Source organism: Anarrhichthys ocellatus, unplaced genomic scaffold (assembly GCF_004355925.1).
Source record: "Anarrhichthys ocellatus isolate YVR2014 unplaced genomic scaffold, GSC_Weel_1.0 scaffold19, whole genome shotgun sequence".
Lineage (NCBI taxonomy): Eukaryota > Metazoa > Chordata > Actinopteri > Perciformes > Anarhichadidae > Anarrhichthys > Anarrhichthys ocellatus.
This window is the reverse complement of record NW_022280049.1, coordinates 6,600,175-6,616,909: the sequence shown is the minus strand read 5'-3', so window position 1 is coordinate 6,616,909 and position 16,735 is coordinate 6,600,175. Positions and strand designations below refer to the sequence as shown.

The 16,735-nt window shown below is 43.1% G+C and overlaps 1 protein-coding gene across 2 annotated transcripts in view; it reads left to right on the top strand.

Moving 5' to 3' along the window:
- Positions 1–1,129: 1,129 nt before the first annotated feature.
- pigg (phosphatidylinositol glycan anchor biosynthesis class G (EMM blood group)) overlaps positions 1,130–16,735 on the top strand; it is a 56,893-nt gene continuing 41,287 nt past the window's right edge. For both annotated transcript variants that reach the window (XR_004213107.1, XM_031857700.1), the window contains exons 1-5: positions 1,130–1,570; positions 1,666–1,871; positions 7,602–7,811; positions 8,379–8,567; positions 13,013–13,151. Coding sequence is in view for 1 of the 2 variants with exons in the window: in XM_031857700.1 (XP_031713560.1) it covers positions 1,417–1,570; positions 1,666–1,871; positions 7,602–7,811; positions 8,379–8,567; positions 13,013–13,151 (898 nt within the window). In the remaining variant the exon portion in view is untranslated. The remainder of the gene's footprint in view (positions 1,571–1,665; positions 1,872–7,601; positions 7,812–8,378; positions 8,568–13,012; positions 13,152–16,735) is intronic.

Here is a 16,735-nt window from a genome sequence, read left to right as displayed (position 1 = left end):
TATGATGACATGTTTGGTATTTTATTCTGAATATGCAGTTATTACACAGAAGAATTCAGAAAAAATATAACACGATTCATCATTGAAGGTTTTGTGCAGTTAGAATGGATACTGTACAGCAGTCTGGGAGGCTCATCAATCAGTCAACTAATGAATGGATAAGTGTGATATTTGGTTAATCATTGAGGTCCTTTTTGGGCTCTTGGTCAGACAAAATAAGCAGGTTTCTTAAGCAGACAGACTTAAGCAGCTAAAGCTAATTGGTGGATTCATTTGATAATTAAAAAAAGACTGCCTAAGACGTATATCTGACCGTTTTGGGGGGAAATGTTGGTCTTGGTGTTTAAAAGGGGTTTTAAAGCTCATCTGGTCTTAACTTGTTTTTGATCTCTGGTCTCCATGAGAGATGAATTTAAAGTCAAACTATAAATAATGAATGTCAATAAACAGGGTGTGTGTGTGTGTGTGTGTGTGTGTGTGTGTGTGTGTGTGTGTGATCTGTGAAGCAGTGCAGCCAGTAGATGGCAGCATCAGCTCAAACCTACAAAACAGCCAAAAGGAACTTAATTCCCTCCTGAGCTCATTTACAACAGACCATATCAGCCTCAAGCTCCAAACACATCACGATCAGATTTTCAGGCCCCACAACTGGCTTTTATTCATATTATTAGTACCAAATGCCCAAAGAAAAGAACAATAGATAGTAGTAGGAACAGCTCCTGGAGGTCCGGCTCTCAAATTACACAGGGGCCATCCTTGGAACGGTAGGTTGTTCATAGTCTTTCATAGAATACTGCTGCATATGTGATATCATAAGTGACAGGCAGCTTAGGACTCACTTTTACTGTTACACCATATTCTTGTAATCAAATGACAGGTATTTATTGCTGATTTTGAAGCCATTTTCTCATGTTGCCCTTTTATCTCATTCCATATATACATTTTAAACATAATATTTTATTGTCTTTGTTATGGTTCGTTGACTGTATTAATTATAGTCTGTTAACAAGCCATAATATTTTGACAGCCACCCATTATTACGCTGACAGCAGCTGAGCCGTATACCATGGGGAGAAAAAGCGTATCGTTCTTGTTTGAGTCTACGTAATACCCGTAGTTCCATGCTATCAATGCGGAAGCTGCTATGAATGGCTACAGCGCTAACTGGTATTAGTGGTTTTATTCGCTATTAGAGCCACAGATATATAATATAGACGCGTTTAATTTAATGCCGAGAACGTGGCTTCTGTAATGCGTCGTTTGACAGTGCGTCCGTGTGAAATTGGATGTTATGGCTTTCTATTTTGTCCTATATTTTGGTAAACTGAGTGGCAAGCGTCATGTCGGTTGCTAGCTAGCAAGTTATCTTACAAACACACACACTCGTCCCTTTAAAGTGTCCCGTCAACCAGCAACATGAAAGTGCGCTCGTCTGTTTTTGCCTCGTTCATTTTAATATTTGAAGTGTTTGGCGTTGCCCTCTTCCTGCGGGGATTTTTCCCAGTCCCTCTTAAGTCTTCCGTCTCATCCAAGAACAAGCTGTCAGATCTGCCAGCGGAGCCGCTGACAGGTGAGCTCACCTGTGCGCTTTGTATGCGACTATCTCCCCTCGCTGTCGACGGTAACATGCCAACACTCATTAAAAACTGCTCCCTTTAATTACAGGAAGCTCTCCCAACTCCTCTCGCCTCCCCCAGCCCCTTTTTAAGCGGGTGGTTATAATGCTAGTGGATGCCCTCCGGGAGGACTTCGTGTTCGGACCCAACGGACACAGGTACATGCCCTACACCAGGCACGTGGTGGAGAGAGGCTCCTCGCACAGCTTCGTGGCCAAGGCGAGACCCCCGACAGTCACCATGCCCAGGATCAAGGTACGGTGCTGCTGTGTCACTTATGAGGAGGAGGCTCAACTGAGATGAAAGTGTATCTGCCCTGAGGGAAACTGCTTTTCAGCAGTTGCAAAGTGGGAAGACATAGAAGTCTAAGATAACAATAAGGTGCAAAATATGCAATATATACAGGATGCCAAACTCAAAGCCAAACTTTTCCTTTAAGTTTGTCCACGAACATCTCACTCATGGCAGGAGTCTATTAGAAATCCTTGTTTTGCTGTGGCAGGTTACAGTGAGCTGCAAATACATTTCCTGGTGTATTTTGTCCTTTAATGCTAAACTAAATATATTGAATATGCTACACCCCTTGTTCACAGCGTGTAGAACACATTAACCTACCCTGATGACATTTATTAAAGGCTATATATATATATATATATATATTATATTATATTTTTGTCATGACACATCCCATAAAAGGACCAAAGCCAACATTAGTCTGCTTCTCCCTGACTCTATCCTGTTTGTGGGTGTCAGCCTCATGACCAGCTGTTCCTACCGAACATGTACATCTTTAAAAACTGGTCTCAAATGTATTCTTCGTTATTCAAAAAGGAAAAGTAATATACTAAAAACAGACATGACACATGTCAGAGTTCAGGTAAAGAGAATGCTGTGCCCCTTGATTAGGTAGCGACAGAGAGAGATGGAGAACGGCATGCAACAAAGCTCCCCACAGGAAGTGAAAAGGGAACGTTGCCTTAAGTCCACTCAACTTGATTTGTTTCTTCTTACCCTACAATAAATGTGTAATCCTGGAATAAGTTGAGTTTAACATTGTTGCTTGACTTAATCACCAAATGTCAGATTAGATCAATAATTTAAAGGATTTTCCAAATGTTTTTTAATCAGTTATTTGCATGTGGAAGTAGTGCTGAAACCATTATTCAACTGAGTCACACAAACCTGAATCATTTCAGTTGTTTGTTGTGAAAAAAAAAGGCTGAAGATTTAGTGCTTCCATCTTGTGAAATGTGAGGATTTCTTTGTTTTGTATTATATTATTATGAATTGAATATCTTTTGGGGTTTTGGACTCTTGGTCGGACAAAAGAAACAATTTGAGGTTTTCTATTTGGGCTCTGGGAAAACGTGACTCGTAATGAGAAAAACAGCAAAGAAAAGAATTCCCTCATCACCAACATTTCATCCAGCCCATCAAAAGCCCATCCTTATTAATTAATCAGTTTGCGTCATTGATTCAATGATCTTTTCCAAGAGAGACCTGAGGTGCAAGTGTTGGAGCCAAACAACAGTATTCCTGTGAGCCCAGAACAATCACGCAAAAAGGACATTTTGAGACGAGCACTAAGTTTCCAGCCTTCAACTGCAAATAGCACAAAAAGAAAGGGTGAAAACACGGCGCTTTGTCACATTGAGAGTATTTTGGGAGCAGATGCAGAAGGGTTATGTCATGTTGGCCACATGACAGTTGGTTGTGCTGATACACACTGAGACTGTGGGCACACTGGGACAGAGAGGCAGCGTGTTGTGTCAATGGTGCCGGAGAGATTCTGCAAACGAGACTGATTTTCCAGGAGAGGAGAAAAGAAGAAGAGCAGCTCGGTCGTGTTGTCTGTTTGGGCAGCACCGAGCAGCACCGAGGCATCTAACTGAAGCTGTCAGGTGAAGCAGAATATTCTGCCTGAGTGTCGGAGGACATTCGGGTTTTCAGCTGTGGGGGGGGGGCTGCCAGCATCAAGCTGTTTTAAAGACAGAAGAAGTTTGGAGCCAAAAACTCAGCCCGGGGAGAAATACTTGTGGCTTCAGATACACAATGTGGACGGAGTGGCTCCTCAGAGATGTGGTCAGACAGGTAGGGGGAGGACCGTGAGACTGCAGACTCGGCAGTTCTCAGGTCAGCGGAGAGCCAAACACGGTGGACAGGATAAGTGTTGGGAGACTCTGGAGGAGACAACAACCGGGAGCACGGAAATATAATCCGTCAGAGCATTGGTGCTGTGTGGCAGAGCCGCTTACAATTATTTCACTTTCCATTTTTTATTAATGAATTCATTATTTAGCCTACAAAATGGCAACGCTAACGACAAATGCCTTCATCAGAGCTGCTAATTCAAATGAATGCTTCATGAATAAAAGCCAGAATTTGTGAAAGTGCCCAACTAAGGCTTCAACTATCTTCCTTCAATCAATCTGGCAGATTTGATTTTTTTAATCAAATCTTTTTTTGTCCAGAAAATAATGAAAAACGGTCGACCATCACATGAGACAAAGACGTGCAGGAACTTCTCTCAACTGAGAAACAGTTCACGTGAGGTTCAAGGGTGATTAGTTGTCTTTAAACTCAGGGTCGGGCAACGAAATGCAGTTTTAGTCCCTTTATGCTACATAAGAAAAACTAAAGAGAGCAAAACTCTTTTCTACGGTGGAGGATGAGTTGAGGGAAGAAAGTGCTCGGTGGGTTTGGTGGCTCAGCAGCTGATACCTTCTGTATCTCAGGGGAAAAAAGTAAAAAAAATAGGGAATGTAAAATTGATGACTTAATTCATTATTAAAATAGTTGCCTGTTTCAGCTTTAGTCCATGAAATGAGTCCAAGGTGATGCATTCGATTGCTTGTTTTGTACGACCGACTGTCCAAAAAAAACAAAGATATTCAGTTTATTATCATATCTGACAAAGAAAAGCATTACATCCTCATTATGAGCGTTGTAACTTGTGCATAGGTGGGATTCTTACTTGAAACGATGAATCCACTATAGTTGCTATTAACTATCTGTAGATTAAGCGGTCGATTAATAGACTGCACTAAATCCTATTAATGTAGAATATAATCCATATTCTGTTCACCAGCTAATTTAGTTGTTTCGACAAAAACGTTTTTACTAAAAAAAACTTGACGCGTTAGATTGCCGCCCTAGCTCCTGTGGAGTTTCAATGCGTTTTGGGTGGAAGCGTCTCCCAAATGAATGTAGCGTTAACTGTTTGCACACATGTTGGTCGAGGTGGACTCGCAGCGAGACAGATGTTCACAATCCAAAGGGTTTAGAGAAGTGATGATGGAGGGAGCGGGGGCCCTCAGGCAGCTGGGTAAAGAACAGCTCTGGGTGTGAACCTCCCTCAAAAGATTTGTCGACCGTGAAAGAGCATGGAGCAGGAAATCGATGAAGAGGGGGAAGCTCAAAATATAATCTCTCTGATTTAGCAGCGCAGCCATGAAGGCTTTGTGTGGCAGCAGAGGTGTACAGTACAGTATATATTATATTATATGGACCAGGACTGAAAATGGCTCTTCATCAGCTGTCCAGAAGCGTGTAAGTTAGATTTGCAGGCTCACTGAGAGCATACAGGTACATCTATAAACCGGCACATAATGTGACTTTTTAGAGGCACGACACAGTTTTTATCCCAAAGTAGAGCTTCATATTCTTCCTCATATATCGATGAACTTCTCCAAAATACAACACTAGATGATTTCCTTTTCATTTTGAAGTGGAGTGGAAAAAACAGACGACAGCCCGCTGTAATGAGATTACTGTGATGGTTAAACGCTGAAGTGATTCAAATGTCATCCACACAGCGGAGGTGTGTTGAGGTTCAACTGTTCCATCTCAGCGTTCAGACTTGGTGACCCACCAGTAGGTGGCAGTACAGGCCAGCTGCCTCCCACTGCCCCCCATCACTGCATTGCACCCAATTAACTGGTAGACACAGCCGACTAACTTCAATCCTAATCCATTCACGCACACATTGGACCTCGCACTCATCTGTAAATGGTAAATGGACCGTATAGCGCTTTTCAAGTGTCCTGAGCACTGAAAGCGCTTTAACACTGCATGTCATCATTCACCCATTCACACCCTGATGGCAGCTACTATACAAGGTTGCCACCTGCCCATCAGGACTCTAACTGATCATCCACGCCCATTCATACACCACTGGGGCTAAGTGTTGTTGTGACATGGACTAGCGGAGCCAGGGATCGAACCGCCGATCCCCTCATTGAAGGACGACCCTGCTGTACCACTAAATGCTGTACCCTGCTGTTCCCGCTAAATATAACAGCTCCTGTTGCTCTTTTCTAACCGTGACAGGAAGAGAAAAGAAGTCCTGTATTCACATGTGGCCGGTCAGACTGGCTCGGCACTCAGTGGGCATTGCTGAGGCGGTGGATTTGGACACAGCAATGTGGCTGTTTTGAAAGGCTAGTATCTGCCTGGGCTCAGATCTTGGTCCTCTGGTCCTTTTGCATCATCTGGTAAGAAGGCCTGAGAAGAGGATATTTAAGTTAAAGGTAGAAAGTATTTCATTCAGTAACCAAGACGCGAAGGTAAAAGGAAACCGAGAAATCTTTTGCCAGCCCTTTACACCTGTTCATGTCTGCATTCCCCGCCGATATTGTATTTGACATTTAAGCAGAGGCCCATCGTGAGCTTAGACACGTACTGTGAGCCGGTAATTAGTGCGTTGATGAGCTGCTGATTCGTTTGGGCGACTCTCTCAATGTTTTCTCAGAGCTGCACTTCTAGATTTAGTCTCTTTAAACTGTGAACTCTTTGTCTCGAGCTGATTGCTTTCTTGACAGAAGTATTCCCTCTGTGTGGCCCTGAGTTTGTTATAGCAAACGGCAGAGTGTTCTACCAGCTTGGCAAAAACAAAAAAAAAGGCCACTGGTTTCATTGGTCGGACTATTTCTCTTAATAGACGAGGGACTGAACAGGCGGAGAGAGAGACGACTGCTTTTGAAGCAGAACCATCCGTCTCTTCCTTGAAACGAGCATCTGCACCGGCAGGAGAAAAACAATAGGAAGGAAGGAAGGAAGTCAGTCAAGGAGCAAAGCTCAGAAGACGAGGCCCCAAATTTCAGCTTTGGTTTTCCGATCAGAGCAATAAGCGTGGCTCTCTGGTTTATTAGTTAGTCACTAAGTAGGAGAACTTTACTGTCATACATCAGGGCGCACATGATGAAACCTCATTGTCCCTCCGTAGGTATATTGAAAATGAAATGTAAGAAACGCTTGAGGACCCGTGATAGTTCCTGAGGTTTGTGTGGGTGTTGCACCCTTTAGTTTATTGCTATTCGTCTCTTGCGCCCGTGAAGAAGCCGCAGAGCAGCTATGGAGCAGCAGAAGTGGCACTCGCACAGTAAAGTGTGTGTGTGTGTGTGTGTGTGTGTGTGTGTGTGTGTGTGTACACACCTATCTACCTACCTCATGGAGGTTGAATCCCAGTGTTTCCTGCCAGCATCTGCATCCTCAAGTCTCCCGCAGTGCGTGAAGACTCTCCCCCCCCTCCCACACGATGCACCGCGCCCTCTCCCCTGACTCCCCCAGAACAGGCTGTGTTTCCCGTGTCAGTCAAATGGGGGCCAGTGTGTTGTTTTAGTTCAGATTCCATGATGAAATCGGTAGAAACTGTACTTCATAAGTGTCATCAATCTATCCTGATTCAGCTTTCACTTCCCATTTGTGGCTGCAAGAGCACAGTGTGGTGTGGGACGTAGTTTGGTGTTTAGATCAAAGCAGTGACCGACGAGATTAAAGGGGAATTGTTTCATTTGTTCTGCTTTTAGAGATCCTTCATGAATATAGAACAGCATGTTTTTACTGCAGCACAAATCTGAGTCAGCTGGATTAAATATGGTGTCTTTGTTTAACAGCATTAAAAGACAATTACTGTTCAAAGGACTGTTAAACACCCCCCACCCCCCCCCCCCCCCCCCCCCCCTCTCTCTCTCTCTCTCTCTCTAGGCTCTCACCACTGGCAGCATCCCGGGCTTCATTGACGTGGTGATGAACCTGAACTCTCCGGCACTGCTGGAGGACAACCTGCTCTGGCAGGCCAAAACAGCGGGGAAGAAGATGGTGTTCTACGGAGACGACACCTGGGTGCGCCTCTTCCCCAAACACTTCATGGAGTACGACGGCACCACCTCCTTCTTTGTGTCCGACTACACCGAGGTACGTACATACGTACGGGGTCCAGCTGCTGTGTCAGAGACACGAGTGACGAGGATTATAAAGCGCCTGGTGGCAGAAACGGTTTCTGTGTCATTGAGAAACATGGAAAAGGGGAGAGGAAGGGAAACCTTAACTATGAAGAAAGTATTTCAAACCGTAACATAACTCCAAATACAGACCGTAAAGAGCGTACTTGACGTATTAATGATGCATTAAGCAGTGGTTTGTGTCTATATTGCGTGTACGTCGCTGCTTCATCTAAGAGGCTAAGTGATCTGTATTAAAGAGATGAAGGCAGCAGAGCGACCGGGGAGGCGAGATCACACACAAAGCTATTTTGCTCCATATGCCATAGCTACAAATGTCGCGTAATGTTTGCCTGACGATGATCAGATAATCATCAGACTCCATCTCCGCTCTGGGTTAAGCTGCTCTCGGCTCAGTTTGTGTTTGCTCAAGGGGCAGCGGCTCTGAAGAGCACCAACCTTAATCGGTTATCAGGTGAAATCCATGCAAATCGGTAATAAATGTGTATCTTTGTTCATGCACCGTGTCCCCCCGATGTAGGTTGACGACAATGTGACCCGTCACTTGGATAGCACCCTCAAGAGGGATGACTGGGACATTCTGATCCTGCACTACCTGGGCCTGGACCACATCGGGCACATCAGCGGACCCCACAGCTCCCTCATCCAGCCCAAGCTGCTGGAGATGGACGACATCCTGAAGAAGATTCACAGTGCTCTCATTTCAAAGGTAGGTTCTTATATAATCTCTGCTTCTACGTCATGTTGTATCTGCATCTTCTGTTGTTTTAGGCTTTCAGAATTTAGTTTTTCATTGTTCAAATTTGTTGCAGAGTTTGTTTGGTAGAAGTGTCATGGAAGGCCTCGCCTTTAGGATGTTGTGATGTGGGAGATTACACTATTTTCTGACGTTTAACAATCAAATTATGAAGAAAATGATGTGCAGATCAATCTATAATGAAATTATTTACATTATTTATACCTTTACACACCTGGGCGTTTTTTTTTGTGTACGATTAATTCTCACGTCAATATATTTTTTCAAACTGTTTATGTCATGAGTACGTTCACACAGAAACAATATTATGCAGCGAAAAAAGCGGCGTAATTTATATGGGAACAAGGTTAATTTTCGTAGCTTTCACAGACTGAATAAAAATATCAACCAATCACGTTGTGTGGAATAGACACATTCAAAACATACACTGTAGTGTACGACAACAGGGAGGCTACGTAGTCCGAACCAAGACGGCAGACTTCATTACTCCTTTTAACCTCGTCCAACGATCCATCCTTTTTGTTCTTAACTTTCACAATAAAAGCCCTAGACATATACATTGCGTGACGGTTTTCCAGAGCGAAATCAAATTCACTCAATTGGCTGAAAGGAAACTCAATGAAATAGCTGCCAGTAGCTCAGGCTGTACAACAATCTGCCAGACGCTGCTGTAGGCCTTCAGACGCAGCACTATGCATCAACTTAATAAGTCAAACGACTGTGTAACGTTCAGCTTGTTGTGGAGTTCTGCCCCCAAGTGGACAAAGAAATGATAAATAGAAATTTAAAATCACTATTGTCAAAATCACTGATGTATTTAATTGACCAAAATGAGATATACAAAATGCACCCAGCAGATGTTTTCAAAATGGGGAATTACCAAAACTATTTCCAGAGTAATGCAAATGGAATAGAATACATGAGGTTTATATTACATTCACTGCTATCGTTTCCTTTGGAGGAAGGCAGTTTGAGTCTGCGGGGGAATGGCGGACTCTGCCAGTAAAGAATGAAAACTCTTACATAGACAATTACAGAATGTAAATACGTTCAACTTGATGCTCGTTTCATTTCATAAAAATTTTGAGTGTTCCAGCTTTGACCGTTTTTTTGTTTTTTTACTCGCTGTGTATGTGGAGGTACTGGCTTAGCTTCCACTTTTTAAATTCAGGTTAATTCGACTGATTGCTGCGTGATTTAATTGTTGCTTGTCAACATCTGTTTCTCTCTATTAAAATCCATTGAACTCAATATTACCCTTACACTTTTTATTAGTAATGCTATCATTTTTAATGGTTTTGGGGGTTATTATAGTAGCAGTCAATGTCATCATATAGTAAAAAATAAATAAATGATCAATAGTTAATATATATAAATGTGATGCTATCAGGGGATACATTTTAGCATGATAGGTGTTTGGATGATCATTTAATTACGCAGATAATTTGTACCGTTTCCAGCTGTTATTATATCTATATCTCTGCAACCGCAGAGATTTAATAAACTGTTAAGCTTTTCTGCTATCTATCATTTTGCCATTCATCACCGTGCAGGTCTCGTGGCTTTGTTTTTTTTCTCCAGCACGGTCTGACAGCACGTCGTGTGTGTGTGTGTTGTTAATGGGGCATTGTTTCGTTGTCATTCATCTGTGTAGCTCGTACTTAGATTGTGAAGTCGTCTCAACGCGAGCCTGCAATCTCCCTCTCCTCTCTCGTGCTCCTGCCTCCCCGAAACGGCAAAGAGAGAGAGAGAACAGAGGCCAGATGCAGAGCCCCATGCAAACGTTCCCTCTTCCTGAAGTGTGCAGCCAAGAGCCTACGTTTGGATGCGTCCTCCCAAAAGTTGTTCATTCTGCCTTCAAATCCCGTCTCTGAAAGGCTCATGGACACATCTGTGTGTTTTTGGGGGGGTCAGCGGCCGCCTCGCATTGAGCTCTTTGAGAGAAAGTTGTTTGAAAGTGTGGCTTCAGTCGCTTTAGTTAAAAGCTGTGCGGCTGTTCTCTTGTGCAGCAGCACTGTGACCTAAATATAGACACAGCCCGGTGGGGTCCCGCAGGACACCTTTTAGAAGCTTCTGCAAAAAAAAAACAAGTTAGTTTCCTCTCATCAGCACATGCTGTTAACGTGGTCGGCCGTCCTTCAGTACGTGAAAGCGATGGCGGTTCCCGCTGCAGCGGAAGTGAAGGAGGAATGCAGGGTGGTATTGAAATGGCGGCCCTCAAAGTTTCCTGCTGTAATGTGATGTGGAGCAGACTCTTTCAGCGAGTTCACATCAGGGGCACAGACATGCTCTACCTGCAGAGTGGACGCACACAAAGCTCTCCATTAAAACGTGATTGCAAAGCAGGACCTCCCGGTCATAAAGACCCCCATCAGACCTTTCTGTTAATGGAGATCGCACGGCCTCAATCTTCTCCTCTGGATATTTTTTTCTGATATATATTTTTTGAGGCTGATCTGCTGCTTTCTGCTGTTTGAAGTGCAGAACTTCTTGAAGCCGACCTGCGGAGCTGCGTGTAATCTGAGCCACGTACTTCATGAGAGATAAATCAAATGTGTGAATTTCTTTTTTACTCTTTCTGTCTTATAATATTCTGTCCTGACAGAGTACCTGTTATTGAGCTATAAGTCCACAGAGCCTTCTATACAGCAAACGCACAATTTATCATTTCCCCATAACTTTAGCTAAATATTTTCAACTATTTAGTCATTACTTTAGCCAACTGATTCAGTTACTTAATACTTTTAGTGCTTGGTTACTTTACTTTAACTACGTGTTTTTTTAACCGTTCTATTACTTTGAATTGTCTTTAGCTAACTTACTCTTAAGTCAACAACTTAATGCTTATAGTTTACTATGTAACCCTGTGTTGCATAATGACAATAAATCATTCAAATATTACTTTTAATTACTTTTAATTTCACTTCTCTGCTCGCTTGCTTATTCTCATTTGCAATGCGTGTGTTACAGCCGACAGTGTATCAGTTTACTGGTTGTTCTAATCAGCATCACACCAATGTGTAACACTATTTGACTGTATTATGTGGCCGTCATTTTTTTTACTCCAATCTCAAACTGTATTTCTTTAGTTGAACTTTCCCCGTACCCCGTGGCAGCAGCACCAGTACCCCGTGGGGTAAAGTACCCGCGGTTGGTAATCACTGATTTACCAGATGGAGTTTCATGATTTCAGAGTAATAAAACGAAAAGCCATTTAACTTGTTCATTCCTGGCTTGCTTGCAGAGAACATGAGCTATTATCTGACTGAGAATGGTACCTTGTGTATTGGTTTAAAAACCAGGTTCCTTATGAAGTGTGAAAAAAGAGCTCGTGGTGCTTTGATCCTGGAGAAGTGAACTCTGACTTATCCTAAACAGAGAGGACACTCGCTGCTGTTTAGCACCAGTCTTTAGGTGTTCCCTTCTTTCTTGCCATCCTTTTGTGTCCGAAGCCATTTCTAACAAGCACCCGAGGGGTGAAGTCTTTTGCTTCTTCGTTGCTGAGCGAGTAACAAACACGACTGGTCAGCTGAGAGCACAATGGCACAGTTTCGCCTCCAACCTGCAGTGTTGGCTCAGTGTGTTCATCACGTTCTAACAGTGTCAAAAAAAGAAAAGAAGGATCGATTCACCACCACAGCCGCGGCTAAATAAACACTTGTGCTGACTTTGGCCTTTTCTGTTTGGATGAAGTCCTCCTCAATGAAACAAACCTTTGATCTAACTTGGCTTCCAAACACCAAAAAAAAAAGCAGCATTGATCTCGGTCTTTTCAGCAATCATTGCGTTTTCTGTCTTTCGGGCTGTCTATTAATGCAGGGTTGAAAGGAGGCAATTTCCAATCTTTAATAATAAATGAAGTCTCTGGTCTTTCTTCTTTTTTCTCGTCTGTGTGTGGTACAGCACGAGAGCAGATGAGTCTTTCTGAGCGTGTTTGTAATGTGTGGTAAGATTTGGCTTTTGTTAACATCTGCTGTCGTGCTGTTGTAAAGCGGCCCCCACTGCCGTGACTCATGAGGCGTCCTCGTCGAAGTCATCGTCAGCGGAAGGTTCTCGTGAGTCTAGTTGAAAGGGAATCGCTGAGGGAGGAACTGCGCTTGATCAAAGTCGGTCATCCCGTGCTTGTTTGCTGCCGACAGGAAGTGTTTGTCATGGCTTAAGTAATAATTTAATGTCTTCAACATAATAACATGAAAACGATCTGGTGAAGCAATCTACTACCCCAGCCAGTCATTTAATGCTATTGCTCTGTTTTCCAAACTGCATGCATCTTTTTTTAATTTTCATTTTGATTTCAAGTTTGAGTTATTCACATCTCGACTCTGAGCTTTGAGGCCGTGCTCTCCCACATCACATGCAGTGGGAGTCCATTAACCTCGTGTGTTTGCTTCTCTCAGGAGGCGGAGGGATCCTTGCCCTACCTGCTGGTGCTGTGTGGGGACCACGGCATGTCTGAGACCGGCAGCCACGGCGGCTCCTCCGAGCCAGAGGTCAATACGCCTCTGGTGCTCATAAGTCCGGCCTTCAAAAGAAAAGGTGAGCCGTCTAAGTGTTGCTTTGAGAAGCCGAAGGCTGGGGGATGTGTCATTAAATCGAATGGACTCTGTTTGGCGGAGGCCGGTGATTTCCCCCCCCCCCATTGCCAGCCACACCCTGTCAACATGCAGACCCACGAGCAAGTGTGTAGACTTGACACGAGTTTGGACCGTCGAGTTAAGGCGGCGGCGGCGTCTCTGCCGGAGGAAAATGTGTTTCGATCCAAATTCTGAATTAAAGTGAACGTGTGCACAGGATTTGTAGGGGAATTGTTTTCTTTCATGCTCACCCAAACCTTCCCATTCATTTCAGCGCGAGTTCAAACAGAAGACTCCCGAGCAGAACTTTTGTTGCTGAGTGGTGACTGTGGCTGTGTGTGGAAGTGTGATCGCGATAATTGCTTCTCTCTCAGCCAAGTTTATTTTTGATCCTCTCTCTCACATGGATCTTTTTTTTGTTTTGTTTATTTATAGACCATTCATGTTAATTAATCACTTACAGTTCACTTGAGTTGTTGCTCCAGAATTGGAGGTTTTGCTCGCACTCCGTGCCTCCTGCTGAGCCGACAGCTTGAATCACTCTACCAGTCGAACGTTGTGCTTTCGATTCCTCAAACTCCACCAATCACAGAAGGGGTGGGATGTAAATGCCAAAATCGGTGTTCTCTTCTGTGAAATGCATGTAGACCGAATGCCTTTAGTCATTGATGAGGTGGGTTTATGTGTTTCATCGGCATAGAAATGAAGAGAGGCTGACGAAGTTTCTTTGGGATAAAAGTTAAGTGTATATCGTCGCACCTCTTTGGAGTTGAAAAACAAAACAGAAATCTCTAATGTGGAGAAACTGTTCTTACATTTACAGGAAAAGGTGAGTTCATGTAGGATCACATAAGAAGCTGGTTGAGTAAATACGTTTTTTTATAGAACTTTAAGTCCACTTGTGTTGTTGTCGTAGTGGCCTTCACTCGTTGAGCTTCCTATAGAGGAGATATTCTGAAGCAGAATAAATGAGCACAAAAATTTAGACAATGGGTCGAGCATTATTTGAGTATGTCGTGGACAGACAGACTCAGAGATGTGCACAATAACGCACGCACACACGACCAAATACATAATCTCCTGGCGCAGATAATAATTACAGCAATGTAATATACACAATTTATATGTATTTATCAATAATTCTAGACATGGTAAAAATCAAGACATAGTCATAAAACTCACTCACACACGCACTAAAAAAAAGTCTTGAATCTAGCCTTAAAGCTACATGGAACAGACTTTATATAAATACCTCCTTAGACGTGCATATGTTGACATGAAAATACTTCCTGTTTAATGCATCAGTTGGTTCAATCAGTGGCCTCATCAGGATCACCGGTTATTTTTAACACAGTGAGAACAGCGAGTCGTTAGCAGGAAGCTCAACTGTTGTTTTTCAGGAGAACATGCTGCTGAGGATCAGAGTTCATTACAGAGCTTCACTGTTTAATCTGAATGCATCGCTGAGAAAGCAGCAGATCGGCAGAGCATTTAGTCGACGGAGCTGGGAGGATCCCGAGAGGCGAGGCCACTTTAATCAGACAGTGTGGGTAAATAAGAAGCCACACAGTCATTGTTTACCTCAGTGGCCGTGCATCCGTGCCTGTTCTTGCTTTCTTCAAGAAGCTGTGATGCACCGCACTGCTGTCAAAACCAAGAGGAGCCAATAACACAGAATGCATAAGGTCCCAGTCTCATGACGTCCCAGTCTCAAAACGGCAACAATGGTGCAACCACATCAGTAACGGATGCAAGAATGTTTTGATACGTTGATGGACACAATTTCAGCCAACTGACGTGAGAGAAATATTAATGAACCGAGGTACAGTATAGTACCACTCGTCTCATAAATGCAGCATCAATTTAAACCCCATCATAACAAACATTGAGGGAACTGTTTGCTTATTTATTTATTTATTTACACATATATATATATATATATATATATATATATATATACTGTACATACATAATGTACATACGTGTGTGTGTGTGTGTGTGTGTGTGTGTGTCAATCATTTTGGACATAGCAAAAATCAGACAGTCATAAAACAAACACACACACTACCTCTCTCACTCACACACACACACACACAAGATCGCTCATTCATAAAACATGTGAGTTTGCAAAAACACTATTATTAACAGACGCACGCAGCAAAGGAAAAAATAAATAATGTGGAAAAAAATAAAATACATTGCTATAATCATAATAAACTGACTTGTATGACAAAGGAAATGATTGATTGGACTCAGATTAACTCTGCTATAATCTGTTTATCTAGTGATGGTGCCAGCTCTTGCTACAAAGTGATCTCAAAGAGGAGCGAATATGTGGCTGTGTGACATCAACGATTCAGGAATGACTATGGGGATATTTTAGAGACAATGTTAGCGAGCTACACTTGCGTGTATACGGCTTCTTCGTCAGCTGCAGGTTCATCATCTCTGAATCAGCATTCCGTGTGTGTGTAACCTTTTGCTGAGTTAGGACACATCTGTTCTAACAGAATGCGAGTCGCTGTTCTGTTCTGTGGAAGCCGAGCAGCACGGCAGAGTGGGTCTCCTTCTAAAGGCGTTCGGTTGGATGTAACAGTTACAGTATGTGGTCAGAGATCTGGCGAGCACGTCTCTTCTTCTTGGCCAACAAATCCCAAAATATGAATTCATATGAATATGAATGATAAAACATCTCCATGGGGGGGGGGGGGTTGAAAATAATTCGCCGGTTTATTTCATTGTGTCCAATTACCAAATTAGCTCACAGCTCTGGGGTTCGTCCCATTCTTTGGTCCCACGTACGAGAGCTGCATTGTTCACTGTTGGATATATTTACACCGGTATCGTTCATCATTGCAACCTGAAACCTTCACTCAGACGCAGACAGTTTGGGGAATGACTCCCTCTCTCTCTTTGTATTCTTGAAAGCCCTCTACAGGAAGCCAAGTGTCGACAGGAAAATGTCTGTTCGCTTCCGACAGGTGACGAGCTTTGACAAAAACGATAATGATTTTGTTCTTCCAGTCATTGTTTTGTTTTCGTTTGGGTTGCTTTGCATGTTGCCCCCCTCGGCCCGGTTCTACCCACAGGCATTGATACGAGAGTAATCATGAGGATTGATGGTTGTACTTTCCTGTTTGGGTTCAAGTCTTCTGTGTTAGAATTCAAATTGAATGTTGCGATGTGTCTAATCGGCAAAGATGTCACTAATGGGTTTTGCTTTAATAGATGACGTGAGAGTCGGCTGTGGAGAAAGGCGTCAGTCGTTCCACCACACACGCACACAGTAAAATATGATCTTCATAATCGCTTCCAAATAACTCTATGGCGTGGGATTTTGTTTGTGCAAGATTTATGACTTCAGGAGGAGGACCTCCTTTTTTTTCAAATTCATCTCTGAGTGTTGTGAGATTCTTTCAGACAATTATTTCACACTCTTATTGTGTGAACGGAGGAATCTTCCACAGCAGACAGTATGGAAATTGAGCCATTTCCTCCCGTCCATCATGTAAAAAGGAAATCCTTTTTGCTTCACTGTTTTGGTTA